Here is a 24,376-nt window from a genome sequence, read left to right as displayed (position 1 = left end):
TCTACACTCAACAGAAAATGAACTGCATTAAAATATAAAAAGAAAACAAAAAAGTTGTACACTCTTCAATGTAAATTGTTGTAGACATTCCTGAAATTCCAAAATGATAATTCCCCTAAATGTTATCAGCAATAATATTCAGATATGAGCAGTTTCCTGAGGGAATATGTGGTATTGGTAATCTGCTCAAATGTGAAAGTAAAAAGCTGTCTGGGATAAGTATAATAAAAACACATTAAGGCTAAAACCCAACATTGCGAGAAACCAGCGTTATTTTGTTGCAGAATTTGCTGCGGTTTTATGAGCCTCTCTCATATATATATATATATATATATATATATATATATATATATACATACACACACACACAAAATAGTATATCTCAAATTAGAATATTATCAAAAAGTTATGGACTGTTGCTCAGTGGTCAAAGGTGCCTTCAGATGAAAGTACATTTTGCATTTCATTTGGAAATCAAGATCCCAGAGTCTAGAGGAAGAGTGGAAAAGCTGTACACAATCTAAGCTGCTTAAGGTCTAGTGTGAAGTTTCCACAATCTGTGATTGTTTGGGGAGCCATGTCATCTGCTAATGTAGGTCCACTCTGTTTTATTAAGACCAAAGTCAGCACAGCCATTTACCAGGAAACTCTAGAGCACTTCATGTTTCCTACTCCGGACAAGCTTTTTGGAGATGGAATTTCCATTTTCCATCAGGACTTGGCACCTGTCCACACTGCCAAAAGTACCAAGACCTGGTTTAATAACCACAGTTTCGCTATGCTTGATTGGCCAGCAAACTCACCTGACCATAACCCCATTGAGAATCTATGGTATTGTCAAGAGGAAGATGAGACACCAGACCCAACAATGCAGATGAGTTGAAAGTGGCTATCAAAGCAACCTGGGCTTTTATAACACCTCTACGATCGCCTCCATCGCCTCTACATTGCCGCATTGATACAGTCATTCATGCAAAAGAAGCCCTGGCCAAGTACTGAGTGCATTTACTGTACATGCTTTTCATTTCTGTGTTAAATAATTTTTCTTACAGTTGGTCTTATATAATATTCTAATTTTCTGAGATAATGACTTTTGGGTTTTCCTTGGCAGTAAGCCATAATCATCAATATTAACAGAACTAAACACTTGAAAAACTTCACTCAATATATGAGTTTCACTTTTTCAATTGAATTACTAAAAACCAAAAACAAACATTTTTTGATAATATTCTAATTTATTGAGAAGCACGAATGAAATATATATTTTTTCTCATGTCTAGCCATTTTTGGCTTGGGCTCAAAAAAACGAAACGTGGGGCCTTAGACTAAATGGGGTTGTCAAACAAACACACACTATATATATATATATATATATATATATATATATATATATATATATTCTAAAACCTTTAGTGGTGCTGTTGCTAAGGCCAATGTATACAAAATATGATGGGTTACCCCCATTTTTAACAGTGGTTTCTGTTTACAGGCCCCCTTCAGCTGTCATCAACAGTGATGTCCTTCCTGTTTTTGCGAGGTGAACGCTGCAGTCAGTCACAATCCTCAGTGATGACTTCTTCACAAACCACACACCACTATAGTTATGTGCCCTTTGTGAAGAGACAAAAAGGACATCAATACTGACAACTACTGGGAGACCTTTAAACAGAACCTGCAACTGAAAATTGGAAACAGGGAGAGCAGAGTAACTCTTCTTAACCTTTTATTGGCCCTACCAGTAGCATAAATGAATATTTTATAAAGGAGTTGGACAACTCTCTAATTACTCTTTTGGCAAATAAAGGTTTACCTTTAGTGAAGCACATGTTTTATTAATTATGAAAGCTGAGAAAATATATATACAGCTATTACATTGTTAATGCTAAGTTGTTGTATGAGACCTGGGATAGAACATGCTCAATTTTAAGTGTGTTTAAGCGATTTTGCCATGGTCTATGGTCATGGCCAATTTGCATACATGTGGCTTCCATTTCCAAGGATTCCCATGCAGATTTTAGTCTGTGAGTGATCTGTAAATAACAACCAGCAAATTTTTCAGGCTGTTCAAAATAATCCATCAAAAATAGCCCACTAAGCTTTAATAGTTTTATAAACTGCCGCCTGATGTGTCGTATGAATAGAGCTTTTACATATGACTTTTGTCATTACTAGAATATGTTTTGTTGGTAGCACACATATCTGACACACATGTCTGAGAAGAAATTTTCTCTAGAAGTAAACGTTACTCAAACTTTCCTTAAAGTTGAACATAAAGTTTTTGTTCATCTTACTAAGAACTAATACTGAGGGCATCTGGTCAGAGAAAGGGAATAAGAGGGCGTGGGGAAGGGGAAAGGAAGAATCTTTACTGGAGTGTTTGTTTTTAATAATTTAATATCCAAATCCCCAAAGTGTTGTTGCTATAAGCTACACTAGCAAGTCAGTGCTCAGGTTAATTTGCAGAATTCATTGACCGCACTGTGGCAGAAAGAATGTGCCACCAAAAAAAGCCTATCCCATTGAGTAATGTGTGCTCAAATGTAAATAGCGTTAGCCACCTGACTCTTGGAGGCTTCACTGTCTTTTGATCATGGAACTTATGAGGTCGAGTTGGACAACCCATAAAGTGAACCTGTAAGTGGATTTTTGTTTTCTTGAGAGTAAACTAGGATAGAGGGAGAGAAGCAAAGTTTTGTTATATATAAGAATATGTGATTTGGTGTATTACGTTTAAGTAACAATCTGGAAGAACAATCTACAAGAGCAAGTGAGAGTCCTGAATAGCCTGCTCACACACGCTGAATGCCAGCTTTCTCTGTATACATAGGAAAACAGAAAGAGGTGTCAGTAACTTTGTGTGGCTGGGTTAAGCAGATTCTCATTGTCTAGGAGTTCTGGTAAAATTTACTCAGATGTAATGCATCACAAATCATTAAATCAAAATTTAGCTTCTGTCCCTATATTATACACTGCTTATAGATATGACAGTATAAATCACCTGACAGATTCTCTTAAAGATAATAAAGTAGCTGTATTCCTGTGTAAAACCACAGATAACACATTGTAACACAAGTTTCACCACATTATAAACTTTCTGCCCTGCTAGAAATATTAATGCCAGCGTAGAAAAGAAGGGAGGAGCTAAAAGCTATTTAAATGTAGACAATTTGGGGTGGAGCTATTATTTATAAATATGCATTTTGTCATTTAGTTTTATTTAAAAACACTGGATATTAAAAACTTTATAATGACAATAGTCAGGAGTAGTTATTTTTGTCATGCCTGAAGACTTTCAGATTTGTTATATATTTTTGCAACATAATTTCAAGCATGAACAAAAATCTGAACTTGATGAGTTCACAGATGTATTTCTAAAATGCTGAACTTAGTTTAGGATTCATTATCTCTTCTTCTTATGAAACATGCATTTTTACCATAAAGGGAGTCTGTCAGGTCTAAAACACTTCCAATACAGTAACAGTGCAGGACCCTTAAAGTGTCATTAAACTTTCAGGCAACTTCTGATTTTCTGGCAGTATGTGTATCATTAATACATTTTGCTAAATTTTGGCTTCTTTCTATGAGATCTGGCATTTGGGACAATGAGGGTAGGGGATGGTCACTTCACATGGCCATGTCACGGGCATCATAAAACGTAGAAACTTGCTATAACTAGGATTTTAACCAGTGATACCTCTGTAAATCATAGAGGTAGAACTTAGCATCATACGAAAGACAAGATTCTTGTCTTTCATATGATACCAAAAGCAGGTTTCTACATTATATAATGGCTGAGATATAAATCTCCCAACCCTAATTTTCTCTTTATTTCACACAAGAATAAAAGTTTAGTTCTGCTTTAACAGAACCAGATACATACCTTTATGACCACAAACCAATGACGCAATGCAGAGATATTTTTTATGAATATTGAACAGCCTCAAGTGAATCAGAGAGGGGCCTATTTACATATGTCACCCCATAAGTGCCCAATGTCACCCCATAAGCTGTGAACAACATTTTCAGCCTGTGACTGCATCATAGCTGTCTGTATGGAAAAACAAATAAATTGGGCACATAAAATCTCTGCATTTCTTCATCTGTTTGTGGCTAAACAGATAGGTTTTGGCTTATATTAAAGTGTCGTTTACAATTATTTTATTTTTTTTGCTATTGGGATGGGCGGTGGGTGAACATTTTTGTAATATAGTTTTATTAAGCTATCAAACTTGCTTTTAAAAGATGACAGGCTTCAAAGTACCATTAGCAATGACCTAAGCACTGCCACGGGGAAGAACCTGTCCATACACCTGTACTCAATGTAGCAAATAGAGCTGAAGCTTTTACCAAAGGTGGGAATCATCTTTTCAAATGGTTGTATCTCAAGTTTTACACCACCTAGAAAATGGTTTCTGGTATCATTGAAATTCTCCTTCATATGATGCAAAGATTGAAGAACTAGCTGGAAAACAATTAAAGATATCATTACTTAAAAATATTATCGGGAACGTGATTTTATAGGCAGAATGAACTGCTGCATATTCATTTCAAATTCCCAACCTTGTTTTTAAGTAGTGATATCTCAGGTTCTGTTATAGTTAGTACTTAAAACTTAGCATCTTAAAAAATCTTAGCTTCAGATAAAAGATCAAGGTGGAATAAAACAGAAGGTACAGCCATTTGAAGTGACCATGCCCCAATCTGGTAAATGCTTCAGCTCTTCATATTACCAATACAACTATGTACAGAATTTCTTTTTTAGTGATAGCTCTGTCAGAGGGTTGCTAAGGAGAATGTTACAGCCTGTTTTATAATAAAAAGGAAGTTAGATAGGTTAATAAAGTATAATAAAAATGGTCACCAAACACCCACAAACACAATAGTGGGGGGAAAAGGCATTCTGAACCTGACAGACTCCTTTTAAAAGTTTAGAACACTTAGTGATGGTTAGAATATGTATTATGTGTCTTTATCCTGAAGACTTCTATGTGAAGATGAGAAGCTATTTGATTGCAGACGCTTACACTGTAACGAATTAAATCAAACAGCGAAAATACCTGAAAGATAAATAAATTTGCATTAGAGAATTTTTTTTGTGGTTAAAAGGACAATAGTGCTGATGCAAGATACCGAACTATCAGCTGTGAGCAGGAGATCTCACCACCTACCAAAGGAACTACCACATGTTATCATGATAGCTGACTATGTCCCCCACCTCTGCAAAAATTTCTGCTTGTTATATCCACATGCTGTGACCCCCCTCCTCGTGTCCTACAACCAAGTCGGCTGTATTATTATTATTATAATTATTATTATTAACATCAATCTGCACAGAGAACTAAATGATCCTGCAGTGTGTCTGGGTTTCTTTCTTTTTAGTTGCTATGATTCCTAGGATTTCTCTATCTGCCATGAGCTTCTATGTGTTTCTCTCTTGTTATATACTACTGTACCATCTATGAAACTGTATCACTGAAATTTCCCCATTGTGGGACTATTAAAGGAATATCTTATCTTATATTGTATTACTATGTTTGCTTTACCCAAGATCACGTGCATATTTAAATCATTAAAAATGTCATTTTGCATTATGAGAGTTTGATTTGTGGTGAACCAAACCATTATTTTTCAGCTTACAATATTAATAAATTGCTAAATTTTACTTAGACTTAAAGGGGTTGTGCCACTATGGAAACGTATCTTCCATCCACAGAACAGGAGAAAAGGGTCCGATTACTGGGGGCTGATCACCAGGTCCCTCAGTGATCAGTATGGGGAACTGAAAGTCTCCCCCAAGGCCTCATTGTGAATGTAATGCTTACATGACCAGCCCCATTCACTTCTATGAAGCTGTGGGCAAATTACAATGCTGGCATCCCCAATAGAAGTGAATGAAGTGCAGGTCACAAAAGCGCACTGGCACTTCATTCAAAAGGAGTTCTTAGGTGGACTTTTGTTCTCCCTCCTCCTGATCACTGGGGGCACCTGATGATCGGGAACCCAGCGATTGGACACTTTTCCCCCATCCTATGGACAAAGAATAAACGGACATAGAAGCAAAATCACTTGAACTTTAATAAATAAGTGATTCTGTTCTTATATTTATTGGTAAGTACTGGATTAGTAAAACAAAAGGGGTGCCCAGCCGTATACAATTGATAACCTGTTCTCTGTATGGCTCATTAAAATCTCATTGTTTTTCAGCTGTTTTCAGTGCAACTGAACAAGTATACCAGAACAAAGACAAATGTGTACATTGTGTAAAGGTTAGGGAAGTTACTACAAGTCCCATTCAAGCTTACAGTATGTTTGCCGGTTGCTACAGAGTATGCAGAGCTGTGCTAGTTCTGATATACAGCAGCTGCAGCAAATCAGATGCCCACTTCTATTGATGACGTATACAAACCACAGGTCCTCAATAGTATACTTCTGGACAACCCCTCTAAAAAAAAAAAAAAACCTCCTGATCTAAACATTAAAACAGAAAAAAAAAATGTTCTGAAACAATAGAAAGTCCTTACCAGGGCAATCCATAGTACTATATATTCATCAATGAAACTGTTAAAATACTGATTGAAAAACAACAAGGCAGGTCCAATAAATGCTGTATCTTGCAAATGCATTTCACTTTTTGTCATGTGAGCAACCTATTTAAAAAACAAAACAAGAAGAAATGTTACAAATTATTGTGTGCATTTCTGCAATAAAACCAAAAACATGCCACAATAACATATTTAGAACTGATGCCCACACGCAAATATAGTACATGGACAGAAAAAGTAGTGACAAATGCTGTTTCTTCACCAGCCCTTTTAGTAAGAGGTACCTGCCAGTATCGTTCATTAGATCAAGGGTAGAAAAATACCTAGCATGACCTCTCATTTATTAGAATATCTTCTTAAAAACAGTCCTTTATTTAAAGTGCATTAAAAACATCTCCTAGGAGCGAGCGATAACATCGTAGGCAAAGAGGCAACAGCAGTTTCGCACTCTCCAAAGCGCTTTCTCAAGCCTTGTGTGCAAGACTTGAGAAAGCGTGAAACGGCTGTTGTCTCTTTGCTTACGATGCTATCGCTCCCTCCCAGGAGATGTTTTTAATGCACTTTAAATAAAGGACTGTGTTTTTAAGAAGATATTCTGCCATGTGGTGAGTGCCCTCCCATTTTTGTTCTTTTTTCCTGCTATGTTTACTTACACTTCGGGTTGCTGAGCACCACCACACTAGTGGCAAAGACAATTGTCAAGTCCCATATTAAGGTTTGTTGTTGGATATATTACAGACAATGGTGAACCTTTGGTTCGAGAATTATCAGTGCCACCTTTTCCTACTTTTTTGTACAATGTAGAATGTGCTCTTTGGTATTTTCGTACGCCAGGTGTCCTACTAACACATACTTATGTGCCAAATCTAAAACCACTCTTTGATTAGCTTTGGCACTACTTTCACCCTGTATTTGGTTTACCCTATACAGCAGTTCATGGCCATATAGGGAAACTCCTTGTCAGCACCTGGATACTGGGGGTTCCCCATTTACCACCTTTGTATTTTCTCAAGTACGAGACTAATTAGGAACATGCTCAGGAACTTCCTCCTGACCTTCAGCATCACCAGCTAATAAAGAGAGGGGAAAATTATAATTACCATCTTAGGTCACCCCTACAGTTGGTGCTTCACTGTCAAGATCAAAAAGGTTCAAGTTTAACCTAAGGTTACACATCACAGACGACATCATTTTTAGCATAGGCTGACTTCCTGCATCTGAGCAGGATCAAGCAGGTAAAGGGGCTCCAGGCAGCCTTGTGTCACTGGACCAGGGGTCATTATTATCGCGCAACCCCTGGGATGCCACGGCCATCTTTGACCGCAGAATCCAAGGAGTTAAAACACTAAGGGTTCATGGGGAAGCTGTAGTCGGCTCTCGGCTGCATAACAGCTTCTGTGGCTGCGGCATTACTGCTCAGTACTATTACGGCACTCAGCGTGAACTTAAGATTTAGCGCAATGTAATAGTACAGCACAGAGCGAGAAGGAGTTAAAAAAAAAAAAAAAAAAAAAAAGGCTGGGAAGCAATAAAGTTGTTCTTTCTACAACATTAAAAAGAACAACTTTGGCAAAAAGACAAACAATGATTTCATTTACAGAAAGTGAAAATGGGAGTAGAGAGCCCCGGACAAAAGTTTGAACTCGGGCTGGGGCAACACGGCGGCCCAGTGGTTAGCACTGCAGCCTTGCAGCGCTGGGGTCCTGCGTTCAAATCTCGCCAGGAACAACATCCGCAAGGAGTTTGTATGTTCTCACCACGTTTGCATGGATTTCCTCCCTTTCTACAAAGACATACTGATAGGGAAATAAAAAGTACATTGTGATCCCTATATGGGGTTCACAATCTACATTTACAAAAAAAAAAAAAAAAAGTGAAACCATAATTCTTACCACCAATTTATTTGTTACTTTGGCAGAAACGCATCCAAATGCAAGAATGTAAAGGCATGGGTGCTTTTCAAACAGCTGAACAGCAGATTTCTTGTATATCATGGTAGCTAAAACAATGACGCTTCCAATATGTAGCATTGGAGACAATACACTGGTACCCTAAAATTAGAATAGACAGAAAAGAGGAAAGTTGAAAGGCCATACTAAATCTTCTTTAGAAAGTAGGCACATCAATTTGTAATTCAAAAAATGAAAAGGGATGTCAACATACAGTATGTGACAGTGTCATATAAAGAAGCCCATTTCCTTAGGCGATGTTCAAACTGCTGTTTAGTCTGTTGTTCTGATCAGTCATAAAAAAGGCTTTCTTCTGTCCTGTTTATCTATTGTTGAAAAAATACACAGGAAGAAAGAAAGCTTCTGTCTTTATATTAAAGGAGTTTTCCAGTACCCTTCTCTTGTGTGTGCTTTTCTTCCTGAATAGAACCTGTGTAATCTGTCTCCCCTAATGAATTGGATGCTTTCCCGTCTCATCAAATTTGGACGTTTCATCTACAAACCTCCACCCTCTGCATGCTGCCATCTCCAAGAAAAAGTAGTAGAATTAACAGCAGTCTTCATGCAGGTTTATAGCAGATTTAGGTGGTCCTACCTAAACACTCAACATAATACATTTCAAACACTTGAACTTACAGCTATTGTTGATCCATTTTTTCCCACTCCACCTGTAAAAATAACTCTGAAGTAATTGACAGATGAAAATATGGTGCCTGCAACAGTGCAGAAGGCAGGAACAAGTTTAACTTGAACGTTCAGTAGAGGAATCTATAATATAAGATACAAGAAAAAACTGAATAAGCAGGGAATATAATGTCCATTGTCTATAAACTTCATATAAAAAGGTTACTTATTACATGTAAATTTACCTTGAACAAAATACATGACTCGACCAGTAAGGCATCCAGCATTCACACTACAGTTATTAAGGTCAGTTTCCTAATTTCACACGTAAATGCTGAGACATGCCAAAACGTTTAATTATATACCAATATATGCAGAGCTAAGTAATATACGGCAAATAGTGGTTTTATTTATTTATTTAAGCTATTTATTAAAAGGACTAGCCATTCCCAAGGTACACAAATTTTATAGGAAAGTAATAAACTGGCAACATTTTTTATAACCAGACACAAATGATAGTGTAATTGCACTATATTGAGTCATATCACCTCAAATTTCCCACATAAAGAAAAAGCCTAAATGCAAATTATTTATGTAGTGTTGCAATCTTTATGAATCATTTCTTATGGTAAAAACCATAATAATCACAGCTCCTCACAAGTTGTGTAGATGAATGAGCAGAATACCTGTTTAGCAGCTTGTACTCTGCTCATGCACTTCAATCAAACACTTTCAATGTTTACTTTAGAAAATGAAAAGTGTTCTACCAGTATTTAACCCCTTCCCGACATGCGGCGTAATAGTACGGCGCATGTCGGGTCTGTAACTATGGCGACCGCCGTAGCCGCCGGTCCCCGGACCGATCGGAGGCATTAACCCCTCCGGCGCCGCGGTCAAAGGCGCCGGAGGCGCCACTTTCCCGGCGGCGCATGGGCGCCGCCATTTTGGCCGGGATCGCCGGCTCCTGGAGCATGCTCCAGGGCTGACGTCCCGTTGCCATGACAGCCGGGAGCCTTGTACAGGCTCCCAGGCTTGTCTGCAAATCCTCTCTTTTGCAGGCTGGTCTATGCAGGTATTGCCCTGTGTGTGGGCTAAGCTGTTTTGTTATTTTTGTTCCTGTTGCAAGTTGAATAAAGCTTTTTCTTTTGAATTTCCATTACAAGATACTGTATATACTCAAGTATAAGCCGACCCGAATATAAGCCGAGGCCCCTAATTTTACCACAAAACAAACTGGGAAAACTTATTGACTCAAGGGGGGAAATGCAGCAGCTACTGGAAAATTTCAAAAATTAAAATGATCAGAGTTTTGGGGTGCAGTAGTTGCTGGAAAAGGTGAGGGGGTGTTTCTGTTTTGGTTATCACAAAACATAAGTAAATTAACTGACAGATTTAAACATGTAGGACACTGTTGTACACAAGTTAACATAGTTAATGTCAGGTGTGGGTATAAACTGCTGTTTGGGCACAGAAAGGAAAGAGCGCCATTTTGGTTTCTGGAGTAGAGTTTGGTTTTTGAATGTCATGCCACTTTTGCAGAGCCCCTGAATTGTAAAATGGAGTCCGCAGACATGACATTCTCCATTTTGGAAACTAAACCACAGAAGAGATTTATCAAGTGGCATAGCAAGTATTTTTATCCCTTGAGCATTGCATTCATTTAATTTCCAGAATTGAATGCGCAGCTGAAAATAAAGAGTAAATATTGCATTCACTGAAGTACACTATTTCAGTGTCCGATGTGTTGTGCCCAGCTTGTGTCAGCAAAGACACACACTCTAAAAACTTAAGAAGGTATCCCATGCACAATAGATTTACGAGCATTAGTCTGTGATTCAAGCCTAGGCACAACATATTACACACTGAAATTGTTACACAATGAAATTGAAATTACAAACTGAGTTGTGCGGAGTACTTTGGGAACAAATTCCGTACTATTTCCCCAGTGGAGTATACCTTAATTCATGCTCCCACAGCTTATATGTTTTCTTCCTGATATAGCAAGTTGTGTACTAACGATTTGGCAATTTATTTATTTTTTTGTCTTTACATTGCACTAGCTGTATTTTTTTGGTCTTTATGGTGATTTAGTCATATGAATGCTTGTTTTTTTTGTGGTACGAACTTTGTAATAAACATTGTGTGTGCTGATAACTTATTGACTAAATTGTATTAACTGTTTCTTGGTGGATTTCTAATTTTGCAAAGCGTACAGCATAAGTAACATGTACCTTTATTCTGTGGGTCAATACGATTATGGCAATACCCAATTTAGGCTGGATTCACGACAGCATTGGCTCTCCGTACGGAGAGCCCTCTCTGCTTGAAAAACGTGGAGAGAAAAGTGCTGCAAGCACCTGTCCTGATGCCGTCTGTTCAGATAGATAGTGAACAGATGACTTGCTATTGTTGTAGTGATGTTCCATTCTGACAGTGCAGCGATACTGGTGGCAAAACGAATGGCACTAACATATCTCTAGCTCCAGGGTGCATACCGGCAAAGCAAATTCTGCACAGTGTCAGTTTTCTAGCAATATAAAATACTGCTGATGTTATAGGAATATAGCATACAGTTGATGTTATAGGACATGAAAGGTCCTCTTTAAACGAACACTTTTCTGGGCAAAAAAATATTATTTTTTTTTAAAGAAAAGAAAAGGAAGGCAAGTATGAAAAGAAGGTGTGTACTGAGGGGAGGGGACGAGAAGTGAGGGGACGAGAAATAAGCGGACAGGAGGAGACTGGAGCGGGAATATAGTATGTGGCGATGAAATGGAACGTCACAGGATACTCTGAAAATGTGCCTGGGACGGTCACGTGACCGCTCTGGTGATAATGGTAATGGTTTGGTTTGGTTTAATGTCTAACTGCTTTTATGTTTTTTATACCAGACAACACCTTTAGCCATCTTGGCTAAAATCATGATACAACTGGGTTTCACAGAAGGATTTAATGCTGGAATGCAGCGTTTTACATTGTCTATCCATTCCATTGTTTTTGACCTCCTGACAGAGCTCGATTTTTCAAATCTGATATGTCACTTTATCCATAAATTACTTTGGAACACTAACTTACTTTAAGATTGTTTTATTGTGACATATTGTACTTATATATCTCTGCTATATATTGGCATCAAACTTTAAATCAACCTTTAATTTTTTTTGCAGACATTTTAAGGCTTACAGTCAAACAGTAATTTTCAAACACATTTAAAAAAAAAATGCATTTTTCAAGAGACTAAGTTATGAAAGGCTTTGAAAGGCCCCTGTATTAGAAATCCCAATAAATCGGTTTCAAAATTGCAACCCTTAAATAAGCCAAAACCCTATAAATATTTAACAGGATTTAAGACAAAATGGAGGCAAGATTTGCATGTTTCACTTAATAATGCGTTCATTTAGCCCAAGAATTTGTACATTCACAGGGAGAAAAAGCATCACACAGAATTTTTCATCACACAGAGTTAAAAAGGATAACTGGTGTGCTGGTAACCTGATCCATGGGCACATGGCAGAGTTTGAGATGGAAAGCGCACTAATTGGATTTTGAAGGACAGATTTTGCTGGAATAGCTTTCACATACCAGGTCTCATTTGTAGAGCCCAGGAGATGCCAAAACAGTAGAAACCCCCAGGAAGTAAACCCCCCCCCCCATTTTGGAAGCTAGACTCCTCAAGGAATTTATATAGGAGTGTAGTGAGTATTTTCTCTTGGGTCATAAAAATGGAAAATTAGAGTCTACCAAATGCTGCTTTAAGCCAAAATGTTTAATTTTTTCAAGGGGTTAAAAAGAGATAATGCACCTGTAAATACTGTATGATAAGCAATTTCTCCCAACTATAGAAATACCCTACATCTGAATATATATTTCAGTATTGGCACACAGCATAGAAGGTGGACCATTGAGCTTTTAGGAGGGCATATTTTGCTGGAATTGATTTCAGGCACCATATTGTATTGGCAAAGCCCCTGAGGTAACAATGCAGTGGAAGACCCCAACAAATGACTTCATTTTGGAAACTAGACCCCTCAAAGAATTAATTGAGGGGTATGTAACAAATCAATTAAACTGGACAACGAAGATTTTGTTTCCTGAACACTTGAGTGTTTCTTATGTAATTAGAGCCGCTGATCAAGAAAATCACCTTGAAAGTGTCCAGTCATGTAGGGGTTTTTTTCAGAAATCTTCTGTTTTAGCAATTTTTTTTTAGACTATTAAAGTACCTGTATTATCCACAATATAAGGCATGAATTGTTTGCACTTCATTGAAGTTGCAAAACTTCAACGGAATTGTTGCAGACTAGGCACATCTACATATGTCTAGACATGTCTGGTCCCAGCCTACAGAGGCTGTAATATCCGCTTGCAAAAGATTCTGCAAGTTATTTTAAATCTAAGCAGCGATAAATTACTCCACTAAGATCTGATAAAGCTAAAATGTCTTGTCAGTGCTGGAACACTCACAGATCCTTTTACATTTGTGGAAAGTACACGCTTAAGCCTCAAAGTTGCACAATGACAGCTCTTTTAATGAAAGCCTATGAGCTATACTTTGGATGCAAGATTGGTGATCACGACAAATCCTGGGCTCCTCACATATGTTGTGCAAGATGACAGTTGAGCTTAGAATTTGGCAGAGAGGTTCTCGCAAGTCAATGGGATTTGATGTCCCAATGATTCATAGGAACCGAAGGACCATATGAACAGTCAAACCAATGTCTCTGGGATAATGAAAGCATTTTTTATGATTAACAGAGAAACCAATCTGCCTTCGGCTAGGAGACCAGTGCCATATGATTACAGTCTCCCAGTACCAAAGCCACCAGAGACAGAGTTTAGAGGAGGAGGCTGATAAAGATTTTGCAGTCCATAGGTCAGAAATAGAGAACGACGTTGATTCAGACTTTGAGCCATGTATGTCTGGTGAGCCTCATTTTAACCCAGCCAGAACTGAATGACTTAGTCCAGGAGTTACAGGCTTCAAGACTTTAAGGATTACATTTGCCGTCACCTGGTACAGAGGTTTCTGCTTCTGTCTTCCAAAGCAGCCAAGATGATTTAACACAGGTTTGTTTTGTTTGTTTTTTCATTTGCGAATGGAACAACCGTGCTAAGCAGACATATTACAGTAGAAGGAAGTGTCCAATCTGTAACCAGTTGGCTCCCGGGCAGTAAAGTGTTGCACATAAAGCAATTGTGGACTCACCAATGATATTTATGCATCCACTTCAGACTGATGAAAAGTTTTGTGAAAGCAATGAACAAGGAAGCAGAAACTTTTTGTTACTTGAGACAAATGTAATAACCGATGCCAAGATTAAGGAATGTATTTCTGTTGGTCCACAAATCAGACACATCATGAATGACAAGCACTTTGAAGAGCTGCTGGTGGAGCCTGAGAAAATGAGGAAATCTTCCAAGGATGTTTCAGAGAATTTCCTTGGCAACTATTGAGCACCAAACTACATCAAATTGGTAGACAACCTTCTTGAAGATTAAAAAGCGATGAAGTGCAACGTCATTGAAAATTAATTTTTTGCATTCTCATTTGGATTTTTTTCCCTGCAAATCATGGTGCAGTCAGTAACAAACATGGCGAATGGTTTCACCAGGATATTGCCATGATGGAATAAAGTTATCAAGGCAACTGGAATCCATCAATGCTAGCTAACAGAGATGAGCGAACAGCGTTTGACCGAGTACATGTTCGACCGGATATCAGGTTGTTCGAGATGTTCGATTCCAGTCGAACACCATATGGAAAACTCATTAAAAATTTGATTCCCCTCCCACCTTCCCTGGGGCTTTTTTTTGCACCAATAATTGTGCAGGGGAGGTGGGACAGGAACTACGACAACGGAGGCATTGAAAAAAAAACAAAAAAAAAAAAACAAAAAAACGGAAAAAGCCATTGGCTGCTGAAATCAGGTGACCTCCACTTTAGACGAATAGTGGATTTCAGATCTGTACTGGCAGGGTTAGCTAGGAATTAGCTTTATTTAGGTAGGAATGTTACTCAAACAGCTCTTTGGGGCTCTATCTCGTGGCAGCACATTATATGCTAGTCGGGATCCCTGTCAGCTTGCATTATGCAGGAGCTGAGTTTACCCCATAGGAAAGCATTGGCCAGCGTTGATTGTACAGTGTACAGCATTCGGCCAATCAACGCTGGTTCTGCTGGAGGAGGCAGAGTCTAAGATCGGTCTACAGCAATCTCTGAGCAGAGCTCTGTACATCTCAGATGTAGCAGCGTTGACCGCACAGCACTGCTACATCTCCGGAATAGCAGAGTTGAGTGGGAGCTGACTTTTCCCCATAGGAAAGCATTGGCCAGTGTTGATTGGCTGAATGCCGTACAGTGTATGGCATTCGGCCAATCAAAGCTGGCCAATGCTTTCCTATGGGGAAAAGTCATCTCCCGCATTATTATTGTCATAATACAGGGACTTAGGCATGTTAGATGCCCCCAGGCATGCTTCCCCTGCTGTCCCAGTTGCATTCCCAAGGTGTTATCATTTGCTGAGGTGTCATAGTGGACTTGGTGACCCTCCTGAGTCGAATATTGGTTTCCCCCCTCAACGAGTATTTTTTTCCCCCATAGACTATAATGGGGTTCGATATTCATTCGAACAGTCGAGTTTTGAAGGGCTACTCGAATCGAATATCGAACTTCAAACATTTCACTGTTCGCACATCTCTACTAGCTAACTATTGCTGGACAATAATATGGGATGCACCATTGAGTACAAAAGAAAATCTGCAGCAAAACACTTTTCGTATATTTGAACTAATGCTGTTGGTAAATGCTTCATAATCACTAACTTCATCTTATGCTTCTCAAAATTTCTACACGATACAGACTATGTGGAATTACAGTCCTATGAAAAAGTTTGGGCACCCCTATTAATCTTAATCATTTTTAGTTCTAAATATTTTGGTGTTTGCAACAGCCATTTCAGTTTGATATATCTAATAACTGATGGACACAGTAATATTTCAGGATTGAAATGAGTTTTATTGTACTAACAGAAAATGCGTAATATGCATTAAACCAAAATTTGACCGGTGCAAAAGTATGGGCACCCTTATCATTTTATTGATTTGAATACTCCTAACTACTTTTTACTGACTTACTGAAGCACAAAATTGGTTTTGTAACCTCAGTGAGCTTTGAACTTCATAGCCAGGTGTATCCAATCATGAGAAAAGGTATTTAAGGTGGCCAATTGCAAGTTGTTCTACTATTTGAATCTCCTCTGAAGAGTGGCATCATGGGCTACTCAAAACAACTCTCAAATGATCTGAAAACAAAGATTGTTCAACATAGTTGTTCAGCGGAAGGATACAAAAAGCTGTCTCAGAGATTTAACCTGTCAGTTTCCACTGTGAGGAACATAGTAAGGAAATGGAAGACCACAGGGACAGTTCTTGTTAAGCCCAGAAGTGGCAGGCCAAGAAAAATATCAGAAAGGCAGAGAAGAAGAATGGTGAGAACAGTCAAGGACAATCCACAGACCACCTCCAAAGAGCTGCAGCATCATCTTGCTGCAGATGGTGTCACTGTGCATCGGTCAACTATACAGCGCACTTTGCACAAATAGAAGCTGTATGGGAGAGTGATGAGAAAGAAGCCGTTTCTGCACGTACGCCACAAATAGAGTTGCCTGAGGTATGAAAAAGCACATTTGGACAAGGCAGCTTCATTTTGGAAACAAAAATTGAGTTGTTTGGTTATAAAAAAAGGCGTTATGCATGGCGTCCAAAAAGAAACAGCATTCCAAGAAAAACACATGCTACCCACTGTAAAATTCGGTAGAGGTTCCATCATGCTTTGGGGCTGTGTGGCCAATGCCGGCATCGGGAATCTTGTTAAAGTTGAGGGTCGCATGGATTCCACTCAGTATCAGCAGATTCTTGAGAATAATGTTCAAGAATCAGTGACGAAGTTGAAGTTACGCCGGGGATGGATATTTCAGCAAGACAATGATCCAAAACACCGCTCCAAATCCTCAGGCATTCATGCAGAGGAACAATTACAATGTTCTGGAATGGCCATCCCAGTCCCCAGACCTGAATATCATTGAACATCTGTGGGATGATTTGAAGCGGGCTGTCCATGCTCGGCGACCATCTAACTTAACTGAACTTGAATTGTTTGTCCAAAATACCTTTATCCAGGATCCAGGAACTGATTAAAAGCTACAGGAAGCGACTAGAGGCTGTTATCTTTGCAAAAGGAGGATCTACTAAATATTAATGTCACTTTTCTGTTGAGGTGCCCATACTTTTGCACCGGTCAAATTTTGGTTTAATGCATATTGCGCATTTTCTGTTAGTACAATAAACCTCATTTCAATCCTGAAATATTACTGTGTCCATCAGTTATTAGATATATCAAACTGAAATGGCTGTTGCAAATACCAAAATATTTAGAACTAAAAATGATTAAGATTAATAGGGGTGCCCAAACTTTTTCATAGGACTGTATATTTCTGTTTCGCTTGAATAGGTTTATCATAATCACCTGTAAATTTCAAGGAAGCAAAAAACTTTTGTAAAAATTTGTTGTCCAATGTTATTTTTGCATCGGCATCATTTAATCACTTTTTAAATTGAACATTTTGTGATGCAAAATGGTGAATAATTTGATTATTTGCAGATTTCTATGTGTTTTTTTTTTTTTACATCGTTCACCACGCATGTTAAATTATTTTTTAGTTTTAAATCGGTAAATATGTAATTTAACATTTTATATTTGAAAATTAGATTTTTGGAGCTTTATTCATTTTTTTACCACGTGTATTACACGTATAGGAGGTTGTGAGCCTATGCAGACGGATAGGCACACAGCCTCCATTTTTGGCAGAATCAACCAAGTATGTGGCATCGCAGCGGCGAGCAGATCTTGGGTCACTGATCACACCATGGCTGCCTTAAAGTAAAATTGGCAAGCCCTGAACACATCACTGCAGTGGGGGTGGTCTGTGGTATAATACATAGTAAAACCTCTGAGATCCCTCTCAGGGGTTAACACCCGCAATCAGAGTTCAGCGGGATATAATGCCAGACACCCACAAGGCATATTTCAACACAATCCTTCCCGCCAGTATCGCACTATTACAGCGAATGTTGGGAAGGGGTTAAACCAATAAGCTATGTTTTTGACTCACTTGTCTACAAAACATTATTCCAATAGTCACCTAATTCACCCAGGTGATCAGATCAGTGCCTTGTAATTCTACCATGCATTCCATTGTTGTTCAGGGTCTGCTTAAAGAGGTATTCCCACGTCGCATACTCACCAGTCTACCCTGCTGTAAAATCTTCTTTCTTCCTGTATTCTTGTGTCATTTGGTGGGCGGGGTTTCATGCAACCTGCTGTTTAACTCCGCCCCCAAATTAGCGTGTAGCTCCTCCCACCACATAGCGTGATCCTATGGGGCAGCTGAAGGGCCTGTGATGTCATCAAAGGTCCTCAAACACTATATGCACAATACTGCCCGTCTCTGCCATAATAAACACAATTGAATTAGCTAACCTGATAAATGGGAGAACAGAAGACGAGTTCAGAAATGAATGCAGCTCCTCTCCTCTATCTGAGAGCAGGTCACATGTGTGGTGTAGACACAGGAATAGCTAGAAACACAGGCTCGCTCCCGTGCACTTAGCCCCTCCTCCCTCCCCCTGAGATACATCACTTGACTTTTGAGCAGATAAGTCAAGGGCTGTGTCAACAATGAATTGAATAAAGTAAGATAGTGGACAAACAAAGCAGTTTTGCTGAAGCACTGTATTTAGGAAAAGTCTTACATCCACATTAACAAGAGGTATAGATAGGATCCTTGTGATGAGACAACCCCTTTAATGGTGGACTCATGAATCTGACTGTAAATTGGCGGCGTTCAAATTCTTTAAGACTAGGGCCTCACGTTGTGGAACACAGCTTTTTTTGTTGCAGATTTTGCTGTTGTGGTTTGTCAGCCAAAGTAAGGAGTGGATTGAGCAGAAGATAGAAATATAAATAATTTCAATGCATTTCCCATTCCTGTTGTAGCCATTCTTGGCTTTGCAGCAAAAAAAAAAAAAAAAAGGTGCACTTCCACAACGTAGAACGAACTTTTGCCTGCTTGATGAGCATCAACAACTCTTTTTCTTAAGTTCTCACAAATCTCCTTTGTTCATGCTATAAAACATTTTAAGAAATAGGAGTTGTATATATCATATTTTCATAGATTTCTTTAAATTAAACAGGTAGTCCACTCAAGTCAAAGGGGTCCCAATTCTCTCGACATCAGAATTATCTTCTATCCTGTGCGGTGATAACTTGTAATTACGGTATTTCTTACTCAACTGTGTTCTGACAGGCTCTCTCACATCTGAATCACAGCATGCTACACAATTTTAGTCATAAAGAGAGAGGAAAAAAGTGGAGAGCACTAACACAGAAGTAATAGAGCAGCACAAGTATGACACTGGGATTGGCCTTAAATTATGTGTATAAGCATGTTTGGTGCAATTTATAGTTTTATTTGATAAATTAGAAGCAAATTTTACTAAAAATCACATAAATTACCATTGATTGCCAAAAATCTGGTCCACCGATCACAGCCAACAAGTGCATGAGAATTATGAAGATCTGCACTTCAGTCACATCAATTCTGATGAAATGCAAGAAGTCAAAGAGACAAAAAAAATTATTACACAGTTAAGACAGTTATAGATAAGATGATCTTTGTTTTATATGCTATTGCCTGTTAAAAGTAAAAATTATTAAAATTTCTGTAAACTAAACAGTCAAAATAAATGCATTACGCTATGTTCACACTAGCATTCAGGTTTGCATTCTTCGGGTCCATTGGGGACCCAAAAAAACCACCTGAAATCAGCAGAGAGAAAAGTTTTGTTTGTAGGACTTTTCTCGACCTATTTTTAGTGAAATGGGGGGTGGAGTCCAAAACACTAGTGTGAACCAACCCTTATCAATAAAATACATAACTGCAGAAATGGAAAAACGTTTAAGACAAAACAAAATGGTCAAGACTAGCAAGCACAGACAAGACATACTAACTGAATTAGGCCTATATTTATATGGGTGATTTATATCCTTAGGGTTTTCCTTATACAATATATTATATAGGTAAATTAGCATGGTGAAGGCAATGAAAAAATACTAGACTAGTCCCTGGCACATAAGAGAACAAATGATCAAATCAACTAGATAGTGTCTCGGTATTAGATGAAGTGACAGCATGATATAGCCACTCACCGTTAAATTGACAGGGGTTGTGTACAGCACTGGTATTAGGACAATTTTTACACTTTTCAAAAGTACAAATAAAAGCTAAAATTGTAATTGCATAAAGAAAAAAAAAGAAAAAATTATGCTAACTTTTCACACCTACTTTCTACATTGTCAAAATTCCACTATATACACATAGGCACCTTCAAGCACTTTGATCGACAGCATAAAGTATAACTTAAAAATGCATATAAATGTATATTAAAGTGTGAACAAAAAGTTGTACCGTATTTACTGCACCTTCTAAATCAACATGTGCTATGACTCTCTATGACTATAGTCCTCTAGGACAATATCAACACGCACACATTCATAAAATCATCAGAACTAAAATAAATCATTTATATTGGTTTTGATGTTAAGTAAACTAGGAACACTGTTACAGTTTGCAAAAAAGTATGCTTAAAGTTCTCATTTACTGTACTGTAGAAAAGTACATACGAACAATGATCCTAAACCATTAGGGACAGGTCTCCACAGAGAAGGGAAAATTCCAAATTTGTAGGAATTCTGAGAGCGTGTCTAAGGGCCCGTTCACACAGAGTAAACGTGTGTGTATTTTAGCAAAATACAAGACTCCCATTTTGTGTGTGTTTGGTGTGTACCTATTAAAATGTGAATAGGAGTTTTAGGTGTAAATATAGGATTTAGTGCAATTTTTTTAAAAAAAATTGTGTTTGTCACGTCACAAGTTACATGAAGGAGGACACAGCTATTGATAACTTTGAGACACATGTAATCATCAGGTGGTCTACTTTGAAGAAATATATAAAGTGTAGGGGTGCACTTGCTTTTCATGGTGTGTAATCTCTACATTTTATAGGATTATAAACAATTTAACAATTCCAGTTTCAAAGCAGATTTTCTTTCCTTCCAGTCATGGTGATTTTATGAAGATACGTGTATGTAGGTGTAGGCCTTAGTGATATGAATCAACTCTTTACGTTGAACTATTATTTTTTTTAAAGTTTAGTGCATATAACTTTACTAGCAACTGCCCGCGACTTCGTCCGCGTGTCGTTGTCGGCAACGACCCGCGTATACGCCAGGAATTGTTCCTGGCGATGATGCACCTGTGTCACGGCTCTGCTACAACTGCGCAGTTCCCCCAGGTGTCCACCGAACCCCCCCCCCCATTCCCCTTGCAAACCCCTTCCCCCCATACGCCACATCTGGGTATATGCGCTGTATACCCAGGTGCAGTGCGGCCCGGACTCCACGGCAGAGGTGGCACAGCACATTTCTGTACAGCCAGAAGGATGGGGGACGCGACACAGAGATATGCTGCCGACATGTCCCCTAGCACCCCTCCCACCCTCCTCAAGGCACAGTTGGAACAATGAATTCTTCCGTCCTACTCACGCTACCGGGCCATGCAAGGCAGGCGTTGCGGCCGCAGACCACGGCGGCATGTTCGTCACTCTGCTGACCGGCAGATCGCCGCCATTTTCTTGAGTTTGCACAGTGCCCTCCAGCCGCTATAGCTCCGCCCACTCCATAGCGCCCATCCAATCCAAGAGCAGCTGAAGGGCCTGGAATGACGTCATCTCAGGTCCTGCAGCCATGCCGGTACATACGTTTTGTGCTTGTGGCCGTGAAGTACGGGCATTTACCAACTCAGTAAGTAGCTTATGTTTGATTCCAGGTCACAATGTATGTCTGTGTGTGACATGTGAGGTAAATCCGTTCAGGCGTTTTGGCATGATTGAGGATCAAACATCCAAACTTTCACATTTATAATATTAGTAGGATTTGGTTTCCACTTTTAGCAACTAATATAAATTTATTTGCATTTTCATAAAACATACACTTTAAAACAATATTGCATGAAGCTGCCTGTTCGTATACAGTGTCAAGTAGAATTTTGGCAATGCTGCAGGAGTCTAGGAGTTTTTTTGTCCATCTCAAAATTACAAAATAAAGGCAGACTGCATGTAAATACTGAGGGCTACGTGGAAAGGAACATGCTTATTAAAAGTGATACAATAGTCAAGAAATGGACAGTATTAGAGAAATGGGAAGGGGAAACAGTGGTTCCAAAACAGGAAACAGGAGACCATAAATAGCCCAAGGTCAAATTATGTGGACTTTGAAACGTTTAACCCTTTCATAGTTTTGAGATTGACATAACCCACATACCTATATATTTTCTTAAAGTAGACACCTGTATTATTGTCAAAATGCCACTTGGTACTGTATACGAACAGGCACCTTCATGCAATTTTGATATAAAAGTGTATGCTTTATTAAAAAAAAAAAAAAATGCAAATATATGTATATTTGTTGCCAAAAGTGGAAACCAAATAAAGTTATGTGCACCAAGCCTCCTAAAAACAAAGAGTTCAACATGTGCAGATTTCATTCGTCTCACTAAGGCCTATAACTTGCATTCACATATCTTTATAAAATCACCAGAACTGGAAATAACAAAAATCTGTTTTGAAGCTGGAAATGTTAAATTTTTTTATCATACTCTTACATGTAGGGATTACATACCGTGAAAGGTGAGCCCCTAAACCCTATATATTTCTTAAAAGTAGACAACCTGAAGATTGTGCGTCTCAATGAGTCATCAATAGCCATGTCCACCAACTTTGTGACAAACAATTTTTGGAAAAAAATGCAAAAAAATAAAATAAAATAAAAAAAAAAATCTATATTTGCACCTAAAACTCCTATTCAATCCTATATTCACACACAAAACATAAAATAATAAATCAACTACCACACGAGTTTATGTTCTCAAAAACAGTGATACAGAACACTAGCTTTAGTGACTATCAGCAGTGTCCGTTTCAAGATTTTAGCAACGGACACTGGCTGATTCGTCAGTAGTCCGTTAAAATTTGCATTCATTTCAATGGGATTTTATCTAGTGTCCGTTAGTGTTAGTTTTTTTGTGGTTTTTTTTTTAACCTTGAAGTCTATGGGCAACGGACTTATAACAGACAGTATCAGATAGTCATCAGTTACTGTCCGTTATGCTAGGTGTCCATTTTTTTTTTATTTTTATTAACAGACACCTTCATAACGGAATCAAACGGTAGTGTGAACCCTTCCTAATATGTTAAAAATCTATACTGCACATAGAAAACTGTGACACCAAAATCTAACTTATTTGAAATTGTACAGCACAGTTTATGAAAAAAAAAATACAACTTAATATTTCACGTATACAACCACCTTCATGCAACTTTGCAGCAGAGATTACAAGCAAAAATTGCAAAAATTTTGAGCCTCGCACCTCGCATTATGCAGTGAAGACTTCTGGGAAGTCGGTCATGATGTTCAGGGTGCTTGCTATAGAGGGCAGCATAACAGAGGCACTGTCTCCCTGTTTACATCTTGGGAGACAGATTTGCATATTCTTCCCATGTTCCCTTGCAGTGGAGCAACTATGGCTGTATAAGTCTCCACACACCTGAGAAGGTGGTCTCTTCCTAAGGATAGAAGTTATCCCCATAATCTTGTATATGTTTGGTGCAACTCTTTTGGCGCTGCGACCAGGACAATGGTAAATTTCTGGGTCACATCGCCAATAAACTTCCTGATTATGTTCAGAGTGATGTTACAGAAGAATGCCCCTCTAATTCTCTCTCTATGTGACAGACAGCAAAGGTATAGCATGCTCTCTGACTGATAGCACAGAGGATAACATGGACAGAAGTCCATGCTACCCCCCCACACACACACACACTAGAGTCACATACAGGTTATGAACAGATGATGATGATGGTCTGCAGTTCTCCTCCTCCTCCCGCTTTCCACAGCTCTTAAAATGCTACCTGAAGCAGAAGCGAGAGGACGCTTTGAAGCCCCATATCTCAGAATCTGTTAGGGCTCATCTTCAAAATGATACCAAGATGTTTATAATCCTTACAGATTCGGAGCGGTCTGCCATTAAAAAAAATTTCAGTGTTGAAGATGCAAATCTCATCTTCAACAGTGAATCGCTATGGATC

The 24,376-nt window shown here is 38.6% G+C and overlaps 1 protein-coding gene across 1 annotated transcript in view; it reads right to left on the bottom strand.

Moving 5' to 3' along the window:
- Nucleotides 1-364: 364 nt before the first annotated feature.
- Nucleotides 365-24,376, bottom strand: part of LOC142194892 (choline/ethanolaminephosphotransferase 1) — a 56,692-nt gene continuing 32,680 nt past the window's right edge. The window contains exons 5-9 of the mRNA XM_075264322.1: nt 19,689-19,773; nt 9,128-9,259; nt 8,435-8,593; nt 6,522-6,647; nt 365-5,057 (exon numbers count right to left, since the gene is read on the bottom strand). Of these exons, the coding sequence (XP_075120423.1) occupies nt 4,938-5,057; nt 6,522-6,647; nt 8,435-8,593; nt 9,128-9,259; nt 19,689-19,773 (622 nt within the window). The 3' untranslated portion in view covers nt 365-4,937. The remainder of the gene's footprint in view (nt 5,058-6,521; nt 6,648-8,434; nt 8,594-9,127; nt 9,260-19,688; nt 19,774-24,376) is intronic.

Source organism: Leptodactylus fuscus, chromosome 2 (assembly GCF_031893055.1).
Source record: "Leptodactylus fuscus isolate aLepFus1 chromosome 2, aLepFus1.hap2, whole genome shotgun sequence".
Classification (NCBI taxonomy): Eukaryota; Metazoa; Chordata; class Amphibia; order Anura; family Leptodactylidae; genus Leptodactylus; species Leptodactylus fuscus.
This window is presented reverse-complemented; position numbering and strand designations above follow the sequence as displayed.